The sequence below is a fragment of the Dama dama genome, chromosome 7 (assembly GCF_033118175.1).
Source record: "Dama dama isolate Ldn47 chromosome 7, ASM3311817v1, whole genome shotgun sequence".
Classification (NCBI taxonomy): Eukaryota; Metazoa; Chordata; class Mammalia; order Artiodactyla; family Cervidae; genus Dama; species Dama dama.
In genome coordinates, this window is record NC_083687.1 from 26,429,300 (window position 1) to 26,455,847 (window position 26,548).

The 26,548-nt window shown below is 44.9% G+C and overlaps 1 protein-coding gene and 1 long non-coding RNA gene across 3 annotated transcripts in view; one reads left to right on the plus strand and one right to left on the minus strand.

Moving 5' to 3' along the window:
• Positions 1 to 346: 346 nt before the first annotated feature.
• MCM3 (minichromosome maintenance complex component 3) lies at positions 347 to 17,224 on the minus strand. Of its 2 annotated transcripts, XM_061146901.1 has the most exons (17): positions 17,027 to 17,224; positions 15,613 to 15,725; positions 15,007 to 15,215; positions 14,406 to 14,536; positions 11,392 to 11,630; positions 10,600 to 10,708; positions 9,760 to 9,913; positions 9,270 to 9,401; positions 8,453 to 8,661; positions 6,389 to 6,563; positions 5,926 to 6,052; positions 4,889 to 5,039; positions 4,131 to 4,271; positions 3,148 to 3,251; positions 2,641 to 2,726; positions 2,182 to 2,251; positions 347 to 1,083 (listed from the first exon to the last, which is right to left on the minus strand). In XM_061146901.1, exons 1-17 carry the CDS (start codon positions 17,102 to 17,104, stop codon positions 885 to 887), a joined length of 2,427 nt encoding a protein of 808 aa, XP_061002884.1. In that variant the 5' UTR covers positions 17,105 to 17,224; the 3' UTR covers positions 347 to 884. The 2 variants fall into 2 exon arrangements, with proteins under 2 accessions (XP_061002884.1, XP_061002885.1); XM_061146902.1 differs by lacking the exon at positions 15,613 to 15,725 and having other exon boundaries at positions 17,027 to 17,079.
• A 1,476-nt stretch (positions 17,225 to 18,700) lies between these two features.
• The window catches only part of LOC133059579 (uncharacterized), a 58,375-nt gene continuing 50,527 nt past the window's right edge, over positions 18,701 to 26,548 (plus strand). Inside the window, exon 1 of the long non-coding RNA XR_009693585.1 lies at positions 18,701 to 19,310. This is a non-coding gene — a long non-coding RNA (uncharacterized LOC133059579). The remainder of the gene's footprint in view (positions 19,311 to 26,548) is intronic.

Sequence of the window (26,548 nt, forward strand, 5' to 3'; positions counted from 1 at the left end):
GGTCTGACATACTGGGTATTATTTTTGCATGAAGGGGCTTTGATTCCTGTTCAGAAAAGCCATGCAAAGGGTCAACTCTCCTAGATGTTCACACACTGGCCTCCTGTGGCCACTAAGCTATCCTGAATTGGCAAGGTTTGGTTTGCAGTTTTAACAAATAAATGCTGATGTCCTTGGGGAAGAAATCAGCCCAGAGGAGGCTTAACCCCCAATGAGCACGGCAGCCTGCTGCCACCTATTGGTGATGCGGTGCAAACGCAGGCAGCCCATCCCACAGGGTGGAACTTTTGGAGGAAAATACAATGAAATGAGTCCAAAAAAAATCACACAGTATTTAGGCCACATGGAGAGTATAAAATATGAGTGTTTATTTAATGTCTTGGATGTTTGGGTCAAAACTCCATGAGTCTTAACTGGTGCTACCGCAAAGCAAGCTTTCTAGGCCTGAGGATTTGCCTCAGAGTTTCTCCATCAGCACAGAACCACCGGAGTCTGTTCTAGACCAAAGTGCTGGGGGGCAGAAGCAAACACAGAAAGGATGAACAGAAACCAGCTGTGACCCCCTAACATACTCAGAAGCTGTGCTGTCTACAGTGAAAAATGGTGTGGCTTGTTTGGGGCCGGCAGTGGGGATGGTCCAGTCTTGTGCAGTGAAGATGCATCTCCTTGGTCCCGTCCACCTTCTCTTGACCCCACGGCGGTTTTCCTGACCCGTCCTCAGGCTTCCACCGAGTCCTGACTCTGCTTGTCACCCATCCTCCACTTCAGTTCAATTCAACACTGACATTCAAGGAATGAAGGCAAAGGCTGGGCTGGAGGGAGGGTGAAGAGGAAATTGGAAGGAACGTTCTTGGCTGGACCCCACAGTCGAAAGACGAGGGCCCTCAGATGAGGAAGACGATGCCCTCGGAGACCATGACCTGGTTGTCGTCCTGCATCCTGCTCAGCGCAGCCTGGATCTCCGCGGAGGAGAAGGGCTCTTCGTTGTCACGGTTGACGGATTCCGTGAGGCGACTCATGCCAACTGATTGTGCGTGAGCTTCCCGGAATACCTCTAAGAGGGCCGCCTTGAAGGCCTTCAACCTGCTCAGGATGGGAGAGAGGGGGTGAAGGAGGAGGAAGCTGCCACAATGATGCTGGAGCCCAAGAGCATCGGTGTACCCCACAGACTGTCCCAATGGCTGCTCCGCGCCTGAGCTTCACCCTCAAAGCTAAGCGATTAGGTTACAGAGCTTCCTGCCCATAGAGAAATAACAGCATTTTAAAAACCAGAAGCCACTGAGGATATGGGAAACTGGCATCTGTACACTGTTGGCAGAAATGCAAACTGGGATGACATCTTTGGGAAGCAAGTTAGCCACATGTGTTATAATTCTTAGGTGCATCTCCTCTGACTCTGGGAATCCATTCCTAGAAACTAACCCCACAGGTCCATCCTCACCACTGCAGTGACATGTGTTAAGAATGTGTTTTACTGTAAACAGCAGCCTTAGGAAAGTCAGACATCCCTCATTAGAAAACACAAGAATGTACATGTTCATACTATGGAAAACCCGCAGTCATTGAAATGAGACCTCCAAGATTCAGAGAGTACTTTCAGATATAGTTGATTCGCTGTCCTGGGGGCTGGAGTTACACTTGATCTTAATGTTTCTTCCTAAATACTTTATGATGTGTTTCAACTTTTTTCAGTGAAGACACTGTGTATGTTAAGGCTAGCCATGGAGTTCCTTTGATATCCAGTAAATATAGATAAAACAGTTTTAGATAAAACTGTTTCTGAATGTCTACTGGTAAAAACTGATTATCTCAAAACAAATAACAACCATCCAGTGAGAAAAAAAAAATACATGTTTTTTAAGTATATACATAACCTACTGAGAAGACTCCAAGGTTACAGTGAGACACAAATTCTAGCCTTGCTCTAAGACTCCTCTTTCTAATGGCACAAGGATATCAGATTTTAAATTCTCACAGAGAATTATGATGCAAATGGTAAAACCTAAACAACCAGGGATTCTAAGAATATATGAGTTCTTTACACAATTTTCATAAGTTTTTTCAAGCCTGAAATTGCCATCAGAATATAAAACATTCTAGAAATCCTTGGGCCTCTAGTTTTGAGCTCTGTTGATAACAGCTTATTTCCTACCTCCAGGGAAGAGGTCCTTCCCTACTCACCTGGATTCACTCAACTCCACCTTCTGGGACTCCTTGGTCTCCTGTGAATCTGTCGCCTTTGGAGTGTGCACTTGAGGGGAAAAGGTTACAGAGAGCAGAAAACAACAAGGTGAAGCCACGTCCACGACCCCAGAGGCCCCTCTCCACCCGCTGAGCCTGCAACCCTGGGGCTCACTTGGGGCCAGCCAAAGCAGCTGGAAGAAAGGCTCTGGTCAGGCAGGAGCCCCCCAGCCCATGGGATCTGGGACGCTCACACCAGGCTTGGCAAAGAGCATGGTGCACCAAGGAGGTAGACGAGAGGGCAAAGCTTACTTCCAAAGCTCTGAGTTTCCTGGATTCTTGGACACAGGGCCCCAAGCAGCGAGCTGAATGGGAACCCACAAGCAAATGCATAACACAGAGCATTAAAGAGCCAGGAGACCCAGACCACCTTTTTACCAGTGGGGGCTGCTCGCTCACCCTGAGGCATTTCCTCTTCCGTGTTGGTGAAGTCATAAGGGTCATAGGAGTCCCCTTCCTTGGCATCCGAGGGATGGGTCCTCCTCCTAAAACACCGACAGTCCAAATGGAATGCTGGGCCTGGGCCTGTACAAACCGCTGCCTTTTCTCAAAGAGACCAAAGGTCCCTGGACTAGAGCACAAGCAGGCCCTGCTTCCCGAGGCTCTCTCCCTGTCGCCCACCCTCAGAAATTCAGTCTCAGGCCTGAAATGATAACCCGGAGGAAAGACTTCTGAAATGTGAACCCAGCAGTCTCCCAGAGCTTCTCTAGCGAGAGAGAGGGCCAAATCCTCACATGGAGGACAAAGGAGGCTGTAACCCTGTCTGTCCGGGTCACCTCCACCCTCCAACCCTCTGCAGCATTGGTCTAGCCACCTCTTCCTGCAGCCTTGACCTCCCCCCCCACCAAACACCCTCCCCAGTCCCAACCAGAGTCTTTCATCTCCTTCCTCTGTGCCCCATCCAACCTCTTCGTCTTCTGCTCCTCGTCCTCCTGGCTCTTCTCCACTTCATCTTCCGTCTCTGATTCATCCTCATTTCGCTTCTTACGTTTCTTCTCCTTCTCGAGAACCTAGGACCAAGCCACGTGTGGGTGGGCGGGAGGGTCATGGATACTGGGGACCGAATGAAGAACAGCCCCCACCTGCCCAACCACCAGCAGCAGCAGTGACCCCCGTGGGTCTGATGCCCTGGCCTCTCATTCATCCCTGAGCCCAGGATGGGGGGCAGGGAGTCAGCTGTGACCCATCTTTAAAACTGCTAGGAGCCGTGTGCCACACCCTTCTCAGAGCATGCACTCTAAGAGTGTCCACTGAATACAGAGGTGAAAGAGAAAAAGTCTATCCCATATTGCTTAAGTGGAAAAACAAGCCATTTCTTTATAGATTAGGTATTTAAGACAACTCCCACGCGAGCAAAGAGATTGTCAAAAAAAGCTCATCAGACCCACAGTTGAACACCCAAGGGCTACAATCCATCTGACTGGTGGGTGGGGAGGACAAGGTGGAGAAGGGAGTCGAGGTCTCCAGGCCCACTGTGTAACAAGACAGACACACACTGTCACAGCAGCAGACACGGGGGAACTTCCGGGAGGAGCAGCAGGTGGAAAGGACACCTGAAGAAGCTGCCAAGAGGAAGGCAGAGACTCTGGAAACACTTGCTTCTTCAAGAGGCAAAGAAGGAGCAGACAGAGGAGCCGTCAGCTGAGATGCCGCTCATCAATGAAACCAGAGTCTTTGAGGCCTCCAGGGGCTCTGACTTAAGTATTTTAAAGCCTTCCAGCTGGTTCTCACATGCACCACGGTTGACAACTACTGGAGAGGGAGGGCACTGGAAAGGCCGCTGCTCTCTGCCAATGTTCCCGATGCCGGGGTCAGCCATGCCTGGCTGGGAGGCCCGAGCACAGACGACCCACTCAGAGGAGCTGCAGGCGCAGCGCCTGGACGCTCACCTTCTTGAAGTAAGCGTACTGGACGAGCTCCACAGCCTCCTCTGCGTCCTGCAGGTCCACGGTCTTGCTCATGCGGGCCTTGGCGTGGGCCGTGGCCAAGCGAATCAGGGTTTCCAGGGTCCGGGCTGTCACTGGAGATGTCTGGGGGGAGAGAACAGGGGGACCATCCTCCAGAAACCCGGCGGCGTGCCCGTCAAACCCACCTGCACAGGGAGGGAAGTCCAAGCCACCTAGCCAGAAAAACTACATAAAATTCCCAAAGAAAAGTAACCAGGGAAACATGATAGAGAGCGTTGAAGGAGGGGGGACGAGTTGAACAGGGAAGAAGACAACCAGGTGTCTCCCGGCTGGAGTGAGGACAGTGGGGAAGAACCTTCGCCACAGGGCCCGCCACAGGCCAGGACCCCGCTTTTATGTTCAGTGCCAGTCATTAATAACCTGGAGCAGCTTTAGAGATGAGGAAGAGGGGACTCAAGAGTTTCAAATACTTTGTCCAGAGTCACACCCACATGTCGGGGGGAGGGGGTTATGAGAGGGGTTATCTGACGACAATCTTTCTAAAGCTGGGAGAACCCACTGAGGCCCAGATGACGAGCAACCGGGTAACAGGAAGCCCTTCAGGCCAGAGAGGAAAAGGGAAGGAATCACGGCACTAAAATGACTCCGTGCTCCTGGGGGCGCGGGCACTCCTCCCCGGCCTCGTCCTGAGGGGCTCCGGTCCCCACTCTCCGGGTCACCGTCCCCGAGGGCGGGCTCACCCTGGCGGTGTCCGAGCTCATGCTGTCCTGACTGCGCAGGCGTGAGTACTCCTCCGCGATGTAGGCGGCTGACTCCTGCGTCAGCGCCGGCTTGATGATTTTGGCCACGTGGATGTACTTCCGCATGAACGCCGCACTCACCATCTTCTCCCTGGACCCACACACACGGTGACTGTCAGTCCCCTGCCGCAGCCCGGGCACCTGCCTGGGGTCCTGGCCGTGCCCCTCCTCGGGGAAGTCAGGGTCACGTGACAGGGCACACATGGCCTGGAACCCAGTGTCACAAACCCCTGTTATACAGGACATGTCCAAAACCCTCTCGTGGGTTTTATTTAATTCTACAGTATTACTTAAGTATTACTTGTGACGTAGGTAGTTTAGGTGTTATCTGTCCTGCTTTATCGGTGGGAGAAATATGGCTCAGAGAATTTTAAGTGGACTCAAAATTCCTTTTCTGACTCCAAATTCTACATTCTTAAACCAGTGTGTTTCAAGATTACACAGTGTTTCCTACTGCACCATGGCCAAACAGAGGCATGCCATGGCTACCCACTCCAGTATTCTTGCCTGGAGAAGCTTATGGACAGAGGGGCCTGCTGGGCCATGGACCACGGGGTCACAAGGAGTCGGACACAACTTAAGCAACTGAGCACACCTGTCAGGCTCTGGGCACTTGAGCACAAGTCTCCTTTATCCACATCTGCCTGCAGACTTTCCAGTGTTTGTGATCTACCAGCCCCTTCAACATGCGCTCCAAGGGCCATGTGACTTGTGCAATGCTTCATGTGCATGGGTAACAAGACACACCCACCACCGGTTAGGCAGGTCGTCAAAGCCTTCCATTTTAGGAAAAGACCAGAACCTAAGTTTGATCACCCACAAACATTCACAAGGCAAGTGACCATGAAAAGTTATGCCAATCCGGAAAAGAAAACAGATCCCCACGATGATGACTCCAAGCATGACCTTGGCCTGGGCAGCTCTAACGTGACACAGATCTCAGGTTCCCTCCAGGAGGAGGTGTGGAGAATGCTTACTTCTTCTTCTTGACCCCGTGCAGAAGGCTGTCATGCTTCTCGTAGATCTGGGTGTCCTGCTGGTCATCCGGGCTGAAGTTGGGATCATCCGTGGCCAGGATATCCACAGCGCTGCCTAGAGGCATAGCTGAGAAGCCCAAGTTGGGAGAATGGAGTAAGAAAGAGCTGAACCCAGAGAAAAATCGCTTCGTCTGAAGACAGGTGAGACTCACAAAGTAAGGATCCAGAAGGAAGCAGACACATGGGCCCCACAAATAAGGAAGCAGAACCACTTGGTCCACAGGAGATGCTCTGAGGTGCTCCCAGACCCCAAGATGGACAAGAGACACACCGTAGGAACCAGGGAGGCTAGGGCACCTTCACATCAACCCAGATGCCGCCACGCCCACCACCCCGGGCTGGGCCTGGGCGCGGCCTGTGTCTGGACACCCCCCACATCAGTCCATCTCTCCCCCCGCCTCACCGTCACCATCCTGCTCTCCGGGTGCCCTGTATCGGTGCATTCGGAGGACGTGGTCTGAGATCTCCCGGTCCTGCTCGGGATCCATCTGGTCCAGCATGATGAAGAGGAGGTCGAATCGGGATAGCAGCGAGTCCTGCAGCCCGATGTTCTCCATGGGGGTCTTGTACTGATCATACTGTAGGGGGAACACGGAGAAAAGGAGTGGGGAGATAACGTCGATCACAAGAAAGAACAAGGAGGCCAGATCAGTCATGGGAGTGAGAACAGAAGGCCAGACCCTCGGAATACAAACCAAACAAGCTGTGAAGAAGTAAAGCATTTCAAAGCTACTAGGAAACGGAATTCATCTCCTCTGCCTGCAGCCCTTTCCTCATCTATGCTCTGTGAACAGAGCCCCAGCCTCCCAGCTCCAGTGCCTCTAACAGGCCAAGTGTGGGTCTCAGAGCCAGCCTCCTCCTTCTCAAGCTTTACTCTGTGCTCACTCCCAGGCAGATCAGCTCTAGAAGATGAGTCCCTTTTTCTACCTATGATGAAGACATGATAAGCTGGCTAAGCCAGAAACACCTGAAACCTTGGGCCTCTTTACTCGGAAGGTACTGGGTAAAGTCTCAACAAAAATGGGTGATAATCTATAAGCCACAGTACCTTAAGGACCCAAGGAGGTTTTCCTGGGATTCAAGAACGCCTATGCTCTTATCCTTCAACTCTAGGCCTACCAGCCGATGGCTCCCCACAGTCAGAGGCCTGAAAACCTCACAGGTAACATTAACGATTCTGATCGCGTTCACATTTCAGGACCTGCCATTTTCTCCCTACATTTGCCAAATAAACCTTCAGAATGACATATCACATGTTACCATTAAATCTAAATATCGTACGGTTCTCAACCCACACTAACCCATTAGAACCAACCTATGGAGCCTTCCTAAACCAGAGCCCCCAGGAGCCCCAATCCAGAGATTTGGATTCAGAGACTCTGGGCTAGGACTGAGCACCTGTATGTTTAAAAAATATGCCACCAAAACACGTGTTTCCATGCACTGTGGGATCATAAACTGTCAGCGCACAGCATGGGCTCTGGGTTGAAACCCTCTCTGTCATTTTCTAGTTTGTGACTCAAGCCTTTTGTGCTTTCATTTTCTCATCTGTAAAATGAAGATAATACCTCCCTCCCTCACACAGTTAGTGAATGAAAGGAGATAATAAATGTAAAGCATCTGTAAATATTAGTTAACAGTATAACAATGGTACAGTCTTTAAAGGGGGCAAGTTAGTAATCTCTACCATAAAAATGCATGTAACTGTTAATCCAGTAATCCCATTGCCAAGTATTCATCCCTGAATGTTTAACATAATGCACATTAAGGGGTATTCACTGCAGCTTCAGTCATAATAGCAGGCAGGAAAAAGGGAAAACACCAAATGTCTATCACGTGGAGACTGGCTAAATAAATCTTAAGTCCATACAATGGAATAGACTGTTGCTTTAAAAAAAAAAAAAAAATCAACCCCCTCAAACTACACAAACCCCAAGCTGCATAAATATAAAAGATTACACCTAAGCACATCATAGTCATACCAAGAAACAAAGACAAGTACATTAATTCTTAACAAGGAGATAATATATTTACTGGCACAGGCTTAAGTTTTGGTTTCCTGAAGCACTCAAGAGCTGTCAGTAGTTTTCTCTTGGGAAATGAACAGGAGAGAGAAGGCAAGCTATCAATCTCCTTATTATATCTCTCTGCTCTGTTCATAAACCCTTCCACCACATGCGTATAGTACTCTCATTTCAATGTCAATATCAGCTACCTGGGTTGTGACGCTGCAGGTCACTTTGGTTTTCTTCCTTGTATTTTTAAAAATGTGTTTTAAGTAACTTTCCAGGGGATTCTGATGTGGATGAATGGGTGAGGAACCACTGTCCTAAACCAAGGGCAGTAACAAGATGACGAACTTACTGTAGTCTGTAGTCTGGGTCACCTGGAATAAACTCCACAGCCCAGTTACTCGGCAAAACCATATGAAGGTGAGGACAACAGCTGAGTGCCTGACTCCACTCACCCTGCCGTAGACGGGGTTGGCAGCTGCCAAAACACTACAGCGGGCGTTGAGGCGGGCGTGGATGCCGGCCTTGGCGATGGTGACTCGGCCCTGCTCCATCACCTCATGAATGGCCGTGCGGTCCATGTCAGACATCTTGTCAAACTCATCGATGCAAACCACGCCTCGGTCAGCCAGGACCATGGCCCCCGCCTCCAGACGGCGCTCACCTGGGAGGTGGGGAGGGAAAAACACACACTACCATCCAGGTTGTAGGGGGACAGGAGGGGAGATGTCAATCTACTTTCTAAGCATCTTGCACCATCACATGAGTGGGAGAGTGGAATGAAGAGGTGTCAGCTTCTAAGACTCAGAGCAGACCCTGCGATCATCTGTTCAAGCTCCGATCTGGACAGTACTACTTGTCCCACTTTGATACCTAAGCAGCCAGCCTCCAACAGCCCTCCTTCACAGATTTCCTCTTTGAGCCTCATCTTCAAGCCATTTCCCAACTAGATCTCTGTTCTCTTTTCACTGGCCTTCAAAACCCTTCCTCTAATGTATAAAGTAGTAGCAATCTTCATTTCTATCTCTCTTCAAATGTCAGAAGCTTTCTCCTTCAGAACTCTCTCTGACCACCTTCCAGGAGACATTCTTGTCACTAGACGGCCACCCAAGCCATTTACATCATTTACTCACTGTTGCCAGTCCCCTCCAGGCAGGCCTGCTCTAACCTCTCAGGTGTATCTTCCCAACACCAGCCAGGGCCCAGAGCAAGCTCTAACCATCTATGCGCACCTCACTGCCGGATCTCTGCTAAGGACCCTCCCCCCCTTACCTGTTTCCTGGTCTGTGGTGACAGCGGCCGTGAGACCCACACCGGAGGAGCCCCGGCCGGTGGTGGGGATGGCCCGCGGTGCTGTGCAGAGCACATATCGCAGCAGCTGGGACTTGGCGACCGATGGGTCTCCTGCAACGGGACAGGGCCGCGGTGACTCACGGAACCCCCCACCCCCACCCCCAGCGCCCCCAGCCGGTGCTGCTTTTCTAGCACAGATCTTGACACAACAGAAATATATAGTAACGGGTTGTTCGTGTAACTTTTTTTTCAATTTCCCTTTACCATTCCTGGAAGAATAGACATTAAAAATCAGAAAACCCAGAAATAATAAAGATATAACTTTAAAAATTCACTTCAGACTTCTGCCCTTTGAAGGAACTGAAACACAGCTAGGTACAGACACACACATTGACAGATGCCAGATCCTGCAACCACACCCCACAGGGGAAGACCAGGCAGCCAGGCTACACAAGTCCCCACACCGTACCTATGAGAAGGATATTGATGTCCCCACGGATGTGGCTGCCGTTCTCGAGGTCTCGCTCCACCCCGCCCAGCAGCAAGCAGAGGATCGCCTTCTTGACATAGTCGTGCCCATGGATGCTGGGCGCCAGTGACCTGGCCAGCTGGTCAAAGATATCCTAGAGGAGGGACAACCACGGAGTAAAAAGCCTGAGGAAATGCCCTGGGGCTGGATGAACTGGCTTCATACTTCAGGCCACAGATGATGCTTGAAGAAATATTTTGTTTCTAATGGTAAAAGCTTCTTCTCTAAGACTTTCACACTGATCAGAGCATTATCAAAATAGACACAGAGAAAGCCTGGATTCCAACTCCTGCTTGGAGCTTTAATTTTTAAGGAAAACAAAAAGTGTCTCCAGGCCCAAAACATTTTGGGTTTAATAAGACTGTGTACTATGCTTCAGCAGTAACCTTTGTCATACATGCACCTGTTCAGTTCTAAATATGGGCATTCTGTCTTTAAAGATAGAAATTTTTTAAAGAAAAATAAGAGAACTAAAACAAAAATAACATATTTCAAATTTAAATAGCAATCAATGTATCACTGATATATCCCATATAGACTTTGTACACTAATATTCTAACTCCTATTCTAATATTTATATTAGGTTCACTTAACAGGGAACACAACAGAAATATTAAAGAAAAACACCCTTTTGCTTACTGACTCAAAACTAGAAGCTGGCACCAAATACTTCAGAGAAAAAACCTTGACCTTCCTCCTGATCCAAGACAAAGATGGCCATGCCCAAATATGACCCTAACAAATTTATCCCCACCCTCAGATCCCCAGTGGATGCCAGACCTTGGAGCGGGTTTTACTGAACTTCTTGATCTTGGCTATGTCCTCAGCGGAGAAGGAAGGCTGAACATCCTTGCTCATCTGTTTCACGTTACAGGCAATCAAGACAGTCCTGGGACAGAGAGGAAAGCATGAGGCTATTTTCAGTTGCTAACACCAAAACCTTCTTAGGCTCCTAACCTAGGATGGCAAATCAAGAAAGGAAGGAAGTAGAAGGGAGGAAGAGTACAAAGAGGGAGTAAGGAAGAAAAAAAGAAAAGAAAAGCTGTTCTGAATTCAACCACTGATTCTCTTCAGCTACACTAGTGGTAAAGAACCCGCCTGCTAATGCAAGAGACATAAGAGATGTGGGTTCAATCCCTGCGTTGGGAAGATCCCCCGGAGAAGGAAATGGCAACCCACTCCAGTATTCTTGCCTGAAGAATCCCATGAATGGACAAGCCTGGTGGGCTACAGTCCAAAGGGTCGCAAACAGTTGGACACGACTGAAGTGACCTGGCACGCATGACACAAATCTGCTCATGGCGCCTCACCTTGTCAATTCACCCCCTGCTGACCTACAGAAATGAGTGTCCTGGAGGGAGGTGGAAACACACGAGAAACCCCCAGCAAGCCAGGAGGCTATAACCATGAGACCAGTAATTTCCACTCTTAGCAAAAGACAGTTCATCTTGCAGGCAGGCAGTGTTCTGTCCATCTAATGGAACTCTCATGACGATGGCAAACTGGAGAAAGATTGCCACCAGAATGCACTCTGCCAGCTGCATTCCAGACACCTCAGGACGGACCATGTACCTGAAGGTGCCCGAGGTGTAGCCTCCCTTCTTTCCGGGAAGGCAGCGGTAGGTCCCCACCACCTGCACCCGGTCACCGGGCTTCACTCTGTCCACCAAGTCGTCATCCAGGATGACGTCCACGGAGCGGGGAAGCTGGCCGGCGGGAGCCTTCTCCGGCATTTCCTGGATGGTGATGGTCTGGTGGTCCTTGTAGACAGAAAGGCCATATTCTGTCTCAAGGGGATTGTTTTCCTCATCCTGAAAAAGGCACACGGAGCAGCGGTCACCTCAGCCCTGTCTTAGAAACACCACACACTCGTTTTGTTACAGGAAACAAATATAATTCAGAGATACCCTCACAAGATTAGTATCTAGGAACATAATGCCCCAAGTGTCTTCTCCAGTTCTTCACAATCCTGTCCTAGTAACAAACCATCAAATGGAAGGGGTGATCTACAGCCAGAGGGACCACGGTTATATTAACACATACATATAAGATACTCACTTCCTCTGTGCTAGGACTCGGTATTTCCACTCCTAGGTTAATACCCAACACAAATGTTCACCCAAAGCCACATACATTACAAGTACTACTTGTAATAGCCCAAAACTAGGAAAAATTCAAACGCCATCAACAAGATGGTTAAATAAGTGTGGTACATCCACATAAGTGAACACGACGCGGCAATGAGTGTATGGAGTGCACCTATACACATGGATGAATCTCAAAAACATACACTGAACAAAAGAAGCCTGACACAGACAAGCATTTAAACATAAAAACAGAGAAAACTACTCGTAACTGCTGTAGATGTCAGGATCTCGAGGGCAGAGCGGCCTCAGGAGGGACTTCTGAGCACTAGTAAGGTGCTGCTTCCTGATTCGGATATTGATTTTATAGTATATTCATCTTGTGAAATTTCACTGAGCTGTACACGCAATGTAAGCTTTTCTGTACATTGTGTGTGTGTGTGTGCTGTGCTCAGTCATGTCCGACTCTTTGCAACCCCCAGGACTGTAGACCACCAGACTCCTCTGTCCACCGGATTCTCCAGGCAAGAATACTGGAGTGCGTTGCCATTACCTTCTCTAGGGTTCTGTATATTAAAACTTGAATAAAAAAACATTTTGAAGTTTTACTTCCTTGCCATTTAAATTTTCTAAAAACACAACAGCTATCACTTACGGAGTGCCTACTATGTGCAAGGCACTGTGGTGTAACTTCATAAAATTATCTCATAGGATCATCACCACAACTCAGTTACCAAAGCAGGCCTTTTTCACATTTTACAAAAATAAGGAAACTAAAGCTGGGAGAGGTTAAACAAGTTCCCCACGGTGATCGCCAAAGCCCATGCTCTTAAGAACCATGCTAGACGGTCACCAGAACACCTGGTCTGGTATATTTCAGGTCCTGAGCTAAGAAGTTTGGCCACAGCAATCAGGAGAGTACCCCCTGAATAATTCCAAGAGAATAAATTCTAGAAAGTAGGGATCCTAACGAAAAAGAAAGCTGGGTGCCTCAGAAAATGCAAGTGGCCCGAGAGTAAAAAGACAGGGTCCTAGTCCTCGGGGCCATCAGTTACTGGAACATAAGCAAGTCATTCCACCTCTCTGACCTTCACATTTCACCAGGAAACAGGCTAAATGGCTCTCAAGTACAGCTCAGTTACAATTCTAAGAAACTAAACCTTGCTTGGAGAAGGCAATGGCCAACCCACTCCAGTACTCTTGCCTGGAAAATCCCATGGACAGAGGAGCCTGGTAGGCTGCAGTCCATGGGGTCGTGAAGAGTCAGACATGACTGAGCAACTTCACTTTCACTTTTCATGCGTTGGAGAAGGAAATGGCAACCCACTCCAGTGTTCTTGCCTGGAGAATCCCAGGCACGAAGGAGCCTGGTAGGCTGCCGTCTAGGGGATTGCACAGAGTCAGACACGACTGAAGTGACTTAGCTGCAGCAAATCTTGCTTATATGTTGATTCCTCCACCAGGTGATAAAACTGAAGACAAGGACTCAGTCTTCTTTAGATCTGTGTTCTCCTCAGTGCCTGACAATCCTTTGGATACAGTCGCTCTAAATTAACATTGGATGGCAGGAACTTTTAAAAACTGCCAGTTTTCGTGAGATGCAAGTAAGATAATTTGAAACCAGGATATTAATGATTTCTCATCTTGACTTTTTTTTTTCAATTCTAACATAAAATGAATTTGATTGGAAAGGGAAACGGCTACTGGGAAGCAATTTGCTACTGTTACAGTTATCTGTACATTCCTTGTTTAATTGAAAAACTAGAAATGGAGGTAAAGAATTTAAGATAAGAGTACTGATTGGATGATTAGCATTGGCTTTTACCTTTTTGTTCTAACAGCAGGAAAATCATTTCTTTATATCCCCCTCCTTCACCTGTATCAATTTTGTTTTCTACTGTTAATTACATTGTATATTTATAGTTCTTTACTTACTGTTGTGTATGTACTGGCAATAAAAACATTACTTGGAAAAAAAATCTGATGGCAGGGACAGAATGAGTTCAGATATCAAATAATCAATATTAATCATCTTCTTTTGTCTCATTCAGTAAGAAGGCCTTACACATCCTCAAGTCAAATGAATTTGAACATCAAGACTAAAATCATGTTCTACGCCAACCTTCTCTCAAACCCAGAGTAAAATATTTGCAAAGATTTCAGAGTAACATGACTGCATTAAGTATTTTTCCATATTACTCTAAGTAGATTATGAAATCATGATACTTTAACTTTGCTAAAAGATAAATGTACATTAAGTGACCTTTTTGCTTCCTTCAACTCTTCCCTAGTTTTCCAAATTTCCTAAGAGAATATTTTCCTCAAAAAAAAATTGTGGCGTTTTCATATTAAACTATGGCTAGCAATCTTCTTTCAAACGAATCCTTACTTTTCACCCTACTCACATTTAGAGGAAGACTTTACATATTACCTAATTACTTGCATTAAAAAACAACTTTGAACCCAACCTCTGAAGAGGTCCAACTAATTGATTCCCCTCACCTTGGTGGGATAGACAGAGCCGGAAGGAAAGGCCACCAGGGTGGTGAGATCAGAATAACGTCGCTCTATGGTCTTCTTGGTAGCAGGACAGTAGTGGACACTGCGGACGACTTTGGGACGAACTAGAGAGCCTAGAAATAGAAAGTCACCCAACTAAGCAGTGAGAAGGGGATCTGACCCAGGCAAGTCCATGATGACTCCAAATTATGTTCTTCCAACTAGTCAGGTTATCCCAATACTAGCTGTCGTTAATTCATTTTTATATTTACACATAGAATAATACCATATCCATGTAAAACCTTAAAGTATCGCTGATCCCGACCAAGCAGAAGGAGGAATTCAGGGTCAGAATGAGGAGACTGCCAAGAGCCAAGGCTCCTCCATTCTCAGCAGATTCACCATTCTGCTGGCACAGGTGGTCACTCAAAGCTCCCCTAGTTACTGTGCAACACTTGAGTTCCTTCAAGTTTCACCCGGTAATTTCAGTGCTGTACCTTTTTGAAGCCATAAGCTCCCCAACTCTATTCCGCCTCTCCTGCCTTCCATACCCCCAAGTCTACCCTACCTCCCTTCCGCGGGTCTCCAACTGTAGCCCACTTACATTTAGTAACAATGCCCTCCACACAGACGACACAGCTCAGGAAGCAGGAGGTAAGGGTCCGAGGAGAGACATGCTTGGAGCCAAAGCTGCCCTCCAAGCCTATGTAGAACTCCTCGTACTGCTTGGCATACGTAGCATCAATGGAGGCCACGAAATCCTTCAGGGCCCGCTGGAAGGCAACCAGCTCCTCAAAGGCATTGCTCAGGAGGCTGCAGAGAATCATCAGGCAGAGACTGCAGAACTCAAAAAACTTGACCCACAAGACAGAAGTGGACATTCTTACTTGATCAAAGCTTAGGAGTGAAAATCTAGATTCTACTTTCTCCTGCCATCCTACTAGGCCCAGTAAAACACATCAGAGCTGCGGGCCAATTTTAACTCAGTGATGGGGAAATGATACTCAGTTAAACATGGAAGGAGAGGAAAATGCCCACCACCTAGTTTGCGAAGAAGTAAAAAACATAGAAGCAGGTGAGGGTGACGTACTAAGGGCTTCCTGGTCAAATATATTTCATCCAGGTCCTCCCCTGGGAAGCTTGCTCCAACCTGGGGAAGAGAGAGGAGCCGTTCTCACTCAGGACTAGGGATGTGCTCTTGGAAACTCACCGGTTAGCCCTCTTCTCGTTTTTCCTACGCAGGTCATTCACGTTGACAATCAACCGGTACTGGTTATCACTAATCAGCTCCCGAACTTTGCTCTGATAAATTCCCTGGTCTTCCTGCAAAATAACCACCACATGCTACAGCAGCTCACAAATTAAAACACTGAATGTTTTTAAAGAGAGGCAGCTCTCACAGCAAGATAAATATATCCATCCCTGCAGCAGACCTGAGCCCCCACTTCACCCACATTTTCACTCATTAGCTTCGGATTCCAAATACACCCTAAAAAGCCAGTGTATAAATTATAACAACTTCCTCAAGGTTATTATTCCTATTATCACCAACAGCTCTTCTGTATGCAGTCACTTCTCAACTTTTAATGGGGAATTAAAACAAGCTCATAAGAAGTCTAAAAAGACAAGTAAAAAACTTGTCAAAATGTAAATTAAAGGGACTTTTAATATATCAAAGTAACTAACTCTAACTTAGTTGCAGTAATATATCTGCAACTTCTGTTGCAGAATCTTGTGTGAAAATAAAATATTTTACTTCCCTATTATCTGTATAACATAAAAAGAGTTCTCATATAAGGGACCTAGGAGTTGGGAGCCTTAGTTACATTTACAAACAGCACTATCAATCCTTCAAGATGCTTTACCAATATTCCATGGCTGTCAATCCTAAATTGCCTATAGTGAAAGTGAAGTCACTCAGTCGTGTCCCACTCTTTGCGACCCCATGGACTGTAGCCTACCAGGCTCCTCCGTCCATGAGATTTTCCAGGCAAGAGTACTGGAGTGGGTTGCCATTTCCTTCTCCAGGGGATATTCCCGATCCAGGGATCGAACCCAGGCCTCCCGCATTGTAGGCAGACGCTTTTACCGTCTAAGCCACCAGGGAAGTCTATAAAATCCCCTTTATTTGCGTTACCAACCCTCTTTCTCCGCTTCCCATCAGGTATGAAAAAAGAATGCGGCCAAATTAGAAAGTCTTTTCCTCCGGGTAGGAAGTCAGTCATTAAAGCCTGGGGACCCTATAACGGGGCGGGTCACTACCGATTTCCCGCGGTCCTGTCCCCACTCTCCCCCCAAATTAAGAGAGCAGGGAAAAGTGGGAACGATCTCTAAAAGGTCAACGTGGGCTTTACATTTGGTTTGCACTTGGAGAAAACCTGTTGACTTTCGCGAGACTTAGCCACCATTTGTACTCAAGAGAAAAATTACAGGATCGCTCTTAACCACTCCGTCGCCAGGAAAGCTACCAGATCGGGGTGGAAGGTCCCGAGCAGCCGCCCAGCTGCCGCAGCCTGGAGGCCCGCGGTCCCCTTGGCCCCTAGTGTCTCCGCGGCCTTCCTCAGCTCCTGCGCGGCCCCTGGGCCTCCGAGCGCCCTAATTTCGTGACTCGGCGCCTCTCTCACCTCGTCGTCCAGGAAGTCCAGGTAGTCTCTCTGCGCCTCTCGCAGCTCCACATCGTCCAGCACCACGGTCCCCGCCATGCTCGCCGCCCAGGGATTTCTGCGCTGATGCCCTTTGGCTGACAAGCCCCGGCGCGAAAACGTCCCAACTTTTCCCGCCAAGAAAAGTAACCTCAAGGAGGGGGCGGGGTATCGTGGAGCGTATGTACATTCCGATTGGCTGATTTTCTTACGCTACAACAGCGAGCATCCAATCGAGAGCTGCTGCTTTTCCGGGTTTTCCGCGCGGCGTCTCGCGGTGGCGGGAAATGTTCCATCCGGCGCCCTCCCCTCTCCGCCCTTACTGACGAGAAGGCGGACCAATTGGACGAGAGGATACTCGCGAAACCCGGTCCGGTCATTGCAGAGCCCGCGAGACCCCGGAGCTGCATTCTGGGAGTTGTAGTCGTCCCCCTTTTCCCTGTACTTTTACAAACGTTCGTGTTTTTTTCCCCCAAGTTGTTTCCTGACCTGCTGAAGAGTGAAGAAACTCAGCCCCGCTATTGGACTGAAAGTAGCTTAGACGTCAGAGAACAGAGGTTTAGAACGCAGGGCGATAGAAACATAAAGGCAAGTCGTTTAAAAAATATATTCAAATCAGTTGTGCATGGATATGTTTTTCAGTCAACCAGTCTCTGGTGGTATCCGGGGCGGGTGGTTGGGGGGAGTGAATTTCGAGAATCTGAGGGGAAAATAGAATAACATCTTTGGAGAAGTTCTGTAGTTCAGTGACTCGTTTGCTAACTGAATACCGGGGCCTGAAGTAGCTCATAAAAATATCAAGCCGCAGAGGAGGGAAAAATGAGATAAAAATGGTCGGGATGTTACCCACTCTCACCCCTACTTCCCGCTGCCCTCCGAGGTGGCCTTATATATGTTACACGAAACTGTGGACGTAATTACTATACCATCCTACTTGCAAGCGGGTAAGTTAAAGGCTTTCTCCCCTTATTAGAAGGTCACAAGTTCTTTTTTAAAAGCTTAGTTTATTGAAAGATAATTAGGAGAAACAAAGGTGTTTCAAGCCTCTTAAGTAATGAACAGGACTAGACATTTGGTAACCATATCTGAAATTTCGACAAATAATTATTATGTTTGAAAGTCTCTGGGGCTCACTGTACACTTAAATATAATCCGCCCAAGCAAAATGTATATGCCATCTATTTGTATGTGTGTATTCTTAGTTATTACACAGTTTATAGTTAGCATATTTTTTGTGTCATCCTAGCGGGCAGATCCTTAGTCAGAGGAAAAAGGCTGTCATCTGGCTAGCTGCTTTTGTTTATAAAGGGAAAAAAAGGAAGGAATTCTAGATGAGGATTCTGTTTGCAAGTATGTAGTAAGATAATTATTTATTAACTTGAGAATGCCTTTATCACTTGATCTTAACTGTCAGTTTATGACTGTATTGAAGACCCAATGTCCTCTGCTCTGAAATCAACTTGAAATTAATGCTAAAAGAACCAGGAAGCTTAGTTCAAATAAGTAAAAAAAAAAAAAATTATTTGCAATGGAAAGTTCAAAAAAGTAGAAATATGAAAACCAAATCTTATGTTTCCTTTTTTTTTTTTTGGCCCTACTTGTGGGACTTGTGGGATCTTAGTCCCTTGACCAGGGATTGAACCCAGGCCCCCAGCAGTGAAATCATGGAGTCCTAAGCACTGAACCACCAGGGAATTCCCAAAAATTTCATTCAGAGTTGTGGAATTTTGCACAGAGAACCGTCCTGCCATGGTTCTGGATAAAGACTGGGTTTACTTTAATGTCATTATCCTCAGCTGTGAAAGACATTCAGATTTCTTTAAAGTTTTCATGTTATATTGGAGTATAGTTGATTAACAATGTTATGTTAGTTTTAGGCGTACTGCAAAGTGATTCAGTTATACATACATGTGCTTCTATTGCTTTCACATTTAGGTTAGTACAGAATACTGCACAGAGTTCCGGAGAAGGCAATGGCACCCCACTCCAGTACTCTTGCCTGGAAAATCCCATGGATGGAAGAGCCTGGTAGGCTGCAGTCCATGGGGTCGCTAAGAGTCGGACACGACTGAGCAACTTCACTTTCACTTTTCACTTTCATGCATTGGAGAAGGAAATGGCAACCCACTCCAGTGTCCTTGCCTGGAGAATCCCAGGGACGGGGGAGTCAAGTGGGCTGCCGTCTATGGGGTCGCACAGAGTCCGACACGACTGAAGCGACTTAGCAGCAGCAGCAGCAGCAGCACAGAGTTCGCTGTGCTCCACAGTAAGTCCTTGTCAGTGACGTTCAGATATTTATTCTGTATTATCTTCCTTTCATTAAGGAGTGAGATCTTTGAGCTGAGAAAGTGTATTTCCTTTGTTATGCTCTGCTTCTCCAAACTGTTCAGAAGGGACAATCAATCACGTTGTTGCTTAAAAAAAAGTTAGGGGCATTTGTATGTATGTCATATAGAATCCAGCAGAGCCAGTTGCCCTCCTCTACTTATCGATAATGAAGAAACAGGTGTTACCTGATGAAGCCCGGCATCTGTGGTTTCCGTTTTTGCTCAGATTCTTGTTTTCTCTCTGCATCTTTTTTCTCTCCACCCTAGGCCTTGGTAGACCTAAACCAGTCTCCTAAACTGAAGAAACACTAGGGGTCTCCTTGTAGAGCAAAAGTATGCAGGAAGCCAGTGAAAAACAGATTGCAAAGTATGGTAATACTTAAATTTTCCCTTGTCCTCTAGGAATGAGAGGTACCCAAAGGCACAAAACAAGCCCGTAATAAATATACTAAATAACATATATGTTTGCTCAGACCAATGAACAACATTATAAGTTGCAGAACTTTTTAAACAACACTTATGATTAATAACTAGTTTTAACAGCACAGGGAATATAGTCAATAATACTGTAATAACTTTGTATGGTGACAAATGGTAACTAGACTTATCCTGGGGATCATTTTATAATTTATAAAATAGATCACTGTCTTGTACCCTTGAACTTAATGTTGTAAGTCAATTATACTTCAACTTTTAAAATAAATAAATAGAAGAAATGTTTGGAACACACAAAACCCTAGCTTTAGGCACTCAGGAAAGTGCTAGAATCCATTACAGCTTTTTGGCAGTACCTCAAAGACCACAAAATTTTGGAGGTCAAAAACTACACCTCTAGGTGTCGGAGCAGCTTAAATTAAAACCTAGGAGTCTAGGCTTTCCCTGATGAAGCAGATCTGTTCTCTTCTTTATCAGAATCTTCTCCCAATGCTGGAGTCTAGGGTCAAGAGGGGGCTTACCTGGGCTCAGTGGTAAAGAATCTGCCTACCAAGAAGGAGAGGCGGGTTCCATCCCTGGGTCAGAAAGATCCCCTGGAGAAGGAAATGGTGACCCACTTCAGTATTCTTGCCTGGGAAATCCATGGACAGAGGAGCCTGGCAGGCTACAGTCTGTGGGGGTTGCAGAAGAGTCAGAGGAGACTTAGTGTCTAAACAACAAGAGCACCAAGACAAGCAGGCTCATTTTTCTTCTGGGCTGCTCTGCTATGTGACTGTGGTTAACTTAACCACTCTGTACCTTGGTTTTCTTTCCTACAAAATTAAAAGTAGCATCCAGTTCAAAGAATGGTCTGAATTTTGACTGGAACCAGTCCAGACACTTCTTTGAGTGAGACCTTCTTTGCTGCAAATTGGCTAAAGGAGGTATTGTTTGGCTCAGGCTCTGCCAGTGTTGAAAGCCATCAGAGGCATTTACTTCATGCTTAAAGAACATTGTGGAAGAAGATCACAAGGTCCTTAAGAGTTAGCCAGAGTGTCTTGTAAAGACAGGAGAGTTGCACAGCCTCTGCTCCATCTTTTGCTTCCTGCAGTCCTTCAAATTAGATTTGCTACAAGGAGCAGAAAAATCCAGGAGCCAGAGAGCTTCAGGGATCCTAATTTGCTCATTAGATTTGACAGCATAGTTGACCTGCCAACATTTGTGGTTCATTGTTATTTGCCAAGGTTAATTTCAGTAGCCAGGTTTCTTAGTCCCTGAAAAGTAATCATTCTTTTGGGTTTTTTTTTTTTTTCAGCTTTATTGAGGTAAAAGTGACAAGAAAAGGGTCATCCCCATTCTTAATTGCACAGATTTCACAGAAGCTGTGTTTGAAGAGTTTTACCTCATTCCTTAAAGACTTCCAGAGAGAAATTACAAAAAACTTGAGTGAATATAATATATGAAATTTGCTATTAATAATCCTACTCTGTAAATCGTGTCTAGGTTTATATGCATTAAAAAAAATAGTCCTTTATACTTTTAACTGCCAATGCAATGAAATGATGAAGAGATTTAGCTATATCAATCAACCAATCAAATATTAGTTAAGCATCTATATATTTTTGTTCTTGACCAGACTTTAGGTCAGCACTGCCCAACAGAAATAGAATGGAACACACATATATAAAAATTTTCTAGTACCTCCATTTTAAAAAGTAAAAACAATCGTTGTATATGTATAACTGAATCACTTTGCTGTACACTTGAAACGAACACAACATTGTTAATCAACTATACTCCAATTTTAAATAAAAGCTTTTTAAAAAGGAGAAAATTTTTTGAATACTAAGAAAAAAGAAATGTGAGATTAGTTTGATAATGTGTTATTTAACACAGTATATCTAAAATAGCATTTTAATGTATTTGTGTGCTCCATTGCTTCAGACATGTCCAACTCTTTGTGACCCTATGGACTGTAGCCCACCAGGCTCCTCTGTCCATGGCATTCTCCAGGCAAGAATACTGGAGTAGGTTGCCATTCCCTTTTCCAGGGGATCTTCCTAACCCAGGGATCGAACCCATGTCTCCTGTAGCTCCTGCATTGCAGGTGGATTCTTTACCTCTGAGACATCAGGGAACATGTAATCAATGTTTAAAAAAATATTAACGAGGTATTTTGCATTTTATTTATAATGAGTTTTTAAAATCTGCTGTGGTTTTTATACTTCCCTACAACCTGGTTCAGACTAACTACATCTTAAGTGCTCAATCACCACATGTGGCTAGTGGCTACCACATTAGACAGCACAGCCTTACATCTGTGCTGTCTAATGGTTTCCTGAAATAGCCTATAGAATCCGCCTACAATACGGGAGGCACAAGAGATGCAGGTTCAATCCCTGAGTCAGGACAGTCCCTTGGAGAAGGAAATGGTAACCTACTCCAATATTCTCGCCTGGGAAATCCCATGGACAAAGGAGCCTGGCAGTCTGCAGTCCATGGGGTTGCAAAGAGTTGCACATGAATCTGCAACCAAGCCTTAGTTTGACATAATAGCAACCATGTACTGAACATGTACTTTATGCCAGACATTCTGCTAAGTATTGTGTAACCTCATTTAATCTTTTCAATACCTTGTTACACGGTTTTTAAAAAATACTTATTTGTCTGCACTAGGTCTTGGTTTCAAAACTTAGTTGCAGCATGCAGAATCTTTAGGTGCAGCATAGGAACTCTTAGTTTATTGCATGTGGGGTCTAGCTCCCTGATCAGGAATGGAACCCAGGCCCCCTGCATTGGGAGCGAGGAGTCTTAGCCACTGGACCACCAGGAAAGTCCTATGATAATGGTTATTTTCAATCCTTATTTTACAGGTGAGGAGACTACAGCATAAAAGATCCCAGTAAAGAACATAGGTAGGATTTGGCCCCAATCTATATGACTTTATCAAATAGCGTTTTAAGAACAAATGAGTATGTTAAGATCCAAATACAAAATCTAACTCATGAAATTCAATAGAATTTACTTAAATATTAAGCAAACAGGTGTTTTATATTTTAAAATACTTTACTTGCATTAAAAACACAGTATATTGTATTTTTACATTAGTATATTATAGTTTTGCTTATCCATTTTACTGTCAAAGGTTTAGAGGGACCTTTCTCTGGACATGATGGATAGTTTAAGTTGGAGCAGCATCACACAACCTTATAAGTCAGTTATACTTCAATTTAAAAAAAGTTGGAGTAGCATCTGTATGTGTCTTATAACATTTGCTTATTCATTCATTTAATCAATTGCATGTAAGCTATATATGAGACAATAAATTATATATAATTTATAATCAGTTTTTATTCTATCTTTCAAGTAAACCATACATCATCATTTTGTGTGGAAAGCTCAGCAGAGTAGACTCTGAAAAAAGGACATGGACAGCCTCTCTGGGAGACTGACAAAACTTTACTTCTATAGCAAATCGTTTTATACATGAAAGCAAGGAAATAGCTTACAAAAACCAAGGTTACACAAATGGAGCTTGTAGAAAAACCAAGGTTACACAGATGGAGCTTGAGCATGTACAAAGTTGATAACAGCAAGTTTACAAAGTTCATGAGACACATAGACTCTATTTTCTCAGGATCAAAAGACAGTCTGTTTTCCTCAAGGCAAGCTTGTTATCCTCAGCACTATTCTCATGCAGTCGTAAAAGCCATATATGCAGGAAATGTTTCCCAGGGCAAAACCTTGAGACATGCCTGGCGGTCCTGGCCCTTTGCCAGTTCCTTGTGAGGACCTTCTCCTCAAGGCAGTCGCGTAGTTTCCCTCAACAATTTTGAAGTTGCAAAAATTTAAAATACCTGTCTTTATTCAGCTTTGAGGTGAATTCAGCTTTGAGATGCTGGTATTTATTCATACTGTAAATAATACTACTGGTATTTTATTATATGCAAGATATTTAGGGGAATACAAAGGTAAGATGAAACGTGTACAATCCAGTATCTAAAATAAGGCACAAACATAAATAACCATGAGAAAAGGCACATGTGTTCTAGCATGGTGCAGGGTGCCATATGCATTAAGAGAGGCAGATTTTTATGCATGTTTTTGAGGCACCTTGCAGCACAAGCTGCAGGTACAAATGTGCACAGGAGTGATGAGGGGAAGCAAAAGAAAGAGGGTAGTATTTGATTTGAGGATCAAAAGGTGGGCAGTAGTTCCTCTAGGGAGATGTGACAGCGGTGACATTCTAAGCAAAATGTAAAGGCAGCGTTGACTGGGAGAGGCCGAGGTGGATGGAATGAAGGGTCAGTGGGACGGGTTGGGGCACGGTAGAACTGGAAGCAATCAGGTGCATCCAGGCTGACTGTAGAGGACACTGACCAGCAGGGAAAGGAGATTGAGCTTCAGTTAGTAGGCAAGAGGGAGCCATGGATAGCTTTTGAGCAGAAGAGAGTATTAAATTTGTGCATCAGGAATGCAGACATGCTTTAGACATGAATGTCTAATGTAGACAGAGGATGTGTGAAATGGATTATTTTAATCAGATAGAGAGGAGAGCTGGAAAAGATATTCAAAGAAGGGACAGAAAGAAGAGGATGAGAGTGAGATATTCCAGAGTAAAAAATGGACAGATCTAAAAGCTGTTTGGATGAAGTGAGAATGAGCGGGAGAGAGAGATAAAAATTACCTATATGTAGAATAGATACGTTCTCACAGACAGTGCCTCAAGGACTTAAAAAAGCATATAGTTGGTAAATGATCTTTAGTAAGAATCAGTAATTATTTTGCAGTTAGGACACAGAAAAAGAAACTTAAGAGACAAACAAGTCTCTTAAAACACCAGTAGTTGGGAGAGGAATACAATGCTAGCGTTAGTTTCACAACTTTATTTCAGACAGTATGGAAAAGGAAGGAAATTTATATTTTGTTGAATTTTAAAATGAGGTATATGTAAACTGTATCTCCATAAAGTGAAGTATGTATAAATTATGCCTCAGACAAGTTTATTCTGAAAATGTAAGCAAAGAAAATAAATCATAAAAGCACTATGTGTGTGGTCAGCTTGACATGAGGGGGAGGAAGAATAAGTGCTCTTTGAAGTAAGCTGAATGTTCCTTTTAATTGGTACCTTGCCATTTGTCTAAAAACCTACAGTTCCAGTCCATAGCATTTACAGTTTGATAGAGGCCAGGGTCTGAAAAGACTGAATCTCTTCCTATCTTCTATTCACTAAACATTTGACAACAGCAGAGCAGGTTTTGAAAGATATATTTGTGAAGCACCGTGGTATACAAGCTTCAAAAATGGTTGTACTGATGACTCATCTGTCCTTTACAGAGATACACTTAGATCACCTCCTCTAGGCCCCAACCTCCAGCTCATACCCACAGTTCACTTCTAGGACCTTACTACATTCTTCTAGCTCAATTGTGGGAATCTTTAGATAAAAATTAGTACAAGCCTTTGTTATCCTTCTTCCAGCCCTGCACTATTCTGGGTTGTTTTTTTTTGTTTGTTTGTTTGTTTTTTAGTGTAGAAAATCCTTTAACACTCTTAATTTTATATGTTAAGTGCTACAGTGTTCAAAACAAAATCTCTGAGAAGCAGAGAGGTTTAGTGTTCACCTCTTTCCCCAGCCTTTCACTGGATTCTTTGATAAGCTTCCAGAAATATCTCAGATCTGAAACCAAACCCAGATGGATATTTTTCCTGGCCTGTGTTCATCTGGTTAACCACCTGTTTCTCTCTGTGCTCACACACGAAGGAGATATGAGAAAATGGAAGGTGTTGGCTCGGAGCCCGAGAGGTCTGGGGAGGGTGGCTTTTAAAATAATGATCCTTTATTCCCTGCCATGTTCCAGTGCGCCTGCATTAATGTAAATGCAGAGTGTGCCAGCAATGTTTATTAGAAATAAATGAATATCCGAATTGCAGAACTGGAAGTCACCTTAAAAGCCATTTAGTCTAAAGCCTCATTTTATAATCTAGACAACTGAAGTCCAGTTTGATTCTGAAATCAATATATTTAAACCAGATTTTTTTTTAAGGTAAAGAAATATTTAGGAGACAACAAGACCCTGAAGGAAGGGTAGATTTGAGCAAATCAAACTTTTACAGTTGGAAAATAGTTATTGAAAGCATAAATTAAGACTAGTCAAAAGCAGAATAGAAACATTTGTAAACTAGAAGATGGAGCTGAGGAAATTGCCATAATGCAGCAGAGTGGGGAAAATGAAAACTAAAGAGAAATTAAAAGAAAGAAATGATAGAATGAAAAGGTTCAAAATATATCCAGTGGGGATTTCAGATGGAGAAAAACAAAGGAAATAATAGTTGAAAATTTTCCAACATTGATCAAAGACTAGAATCCTCAAACTAAAGAATCACAATGAATCCTAGGCAAGGAATATTAAACCTTCACTTAGACCCACTGTAGTGAAATCCAGAAATATGGGAAAACTATTCAAAGAAATCCCAAAGAAAAGAGGAACATTCTGAATAATAGATTTCTCAATGTAATATCAAAGGCCAGAAGCAATGGAATAATATTTTAAAGGTTAAAAAAAAACCCCAAAAAACCTAACAACCTATAATGCTGTACTTTGTTAAGCTGTTATTAAAGAGGTAAAATATTTTCAGAGTAACACTCTGGACCTTTGTTGAATGGACTCTGTATTTGTCTCTAGGGCTGCCATAACAAAATACCATAGGCTGGATGGCTTAAACAACAGGTCTAGAGGCTGGAATTCCCAGATCAAGATCT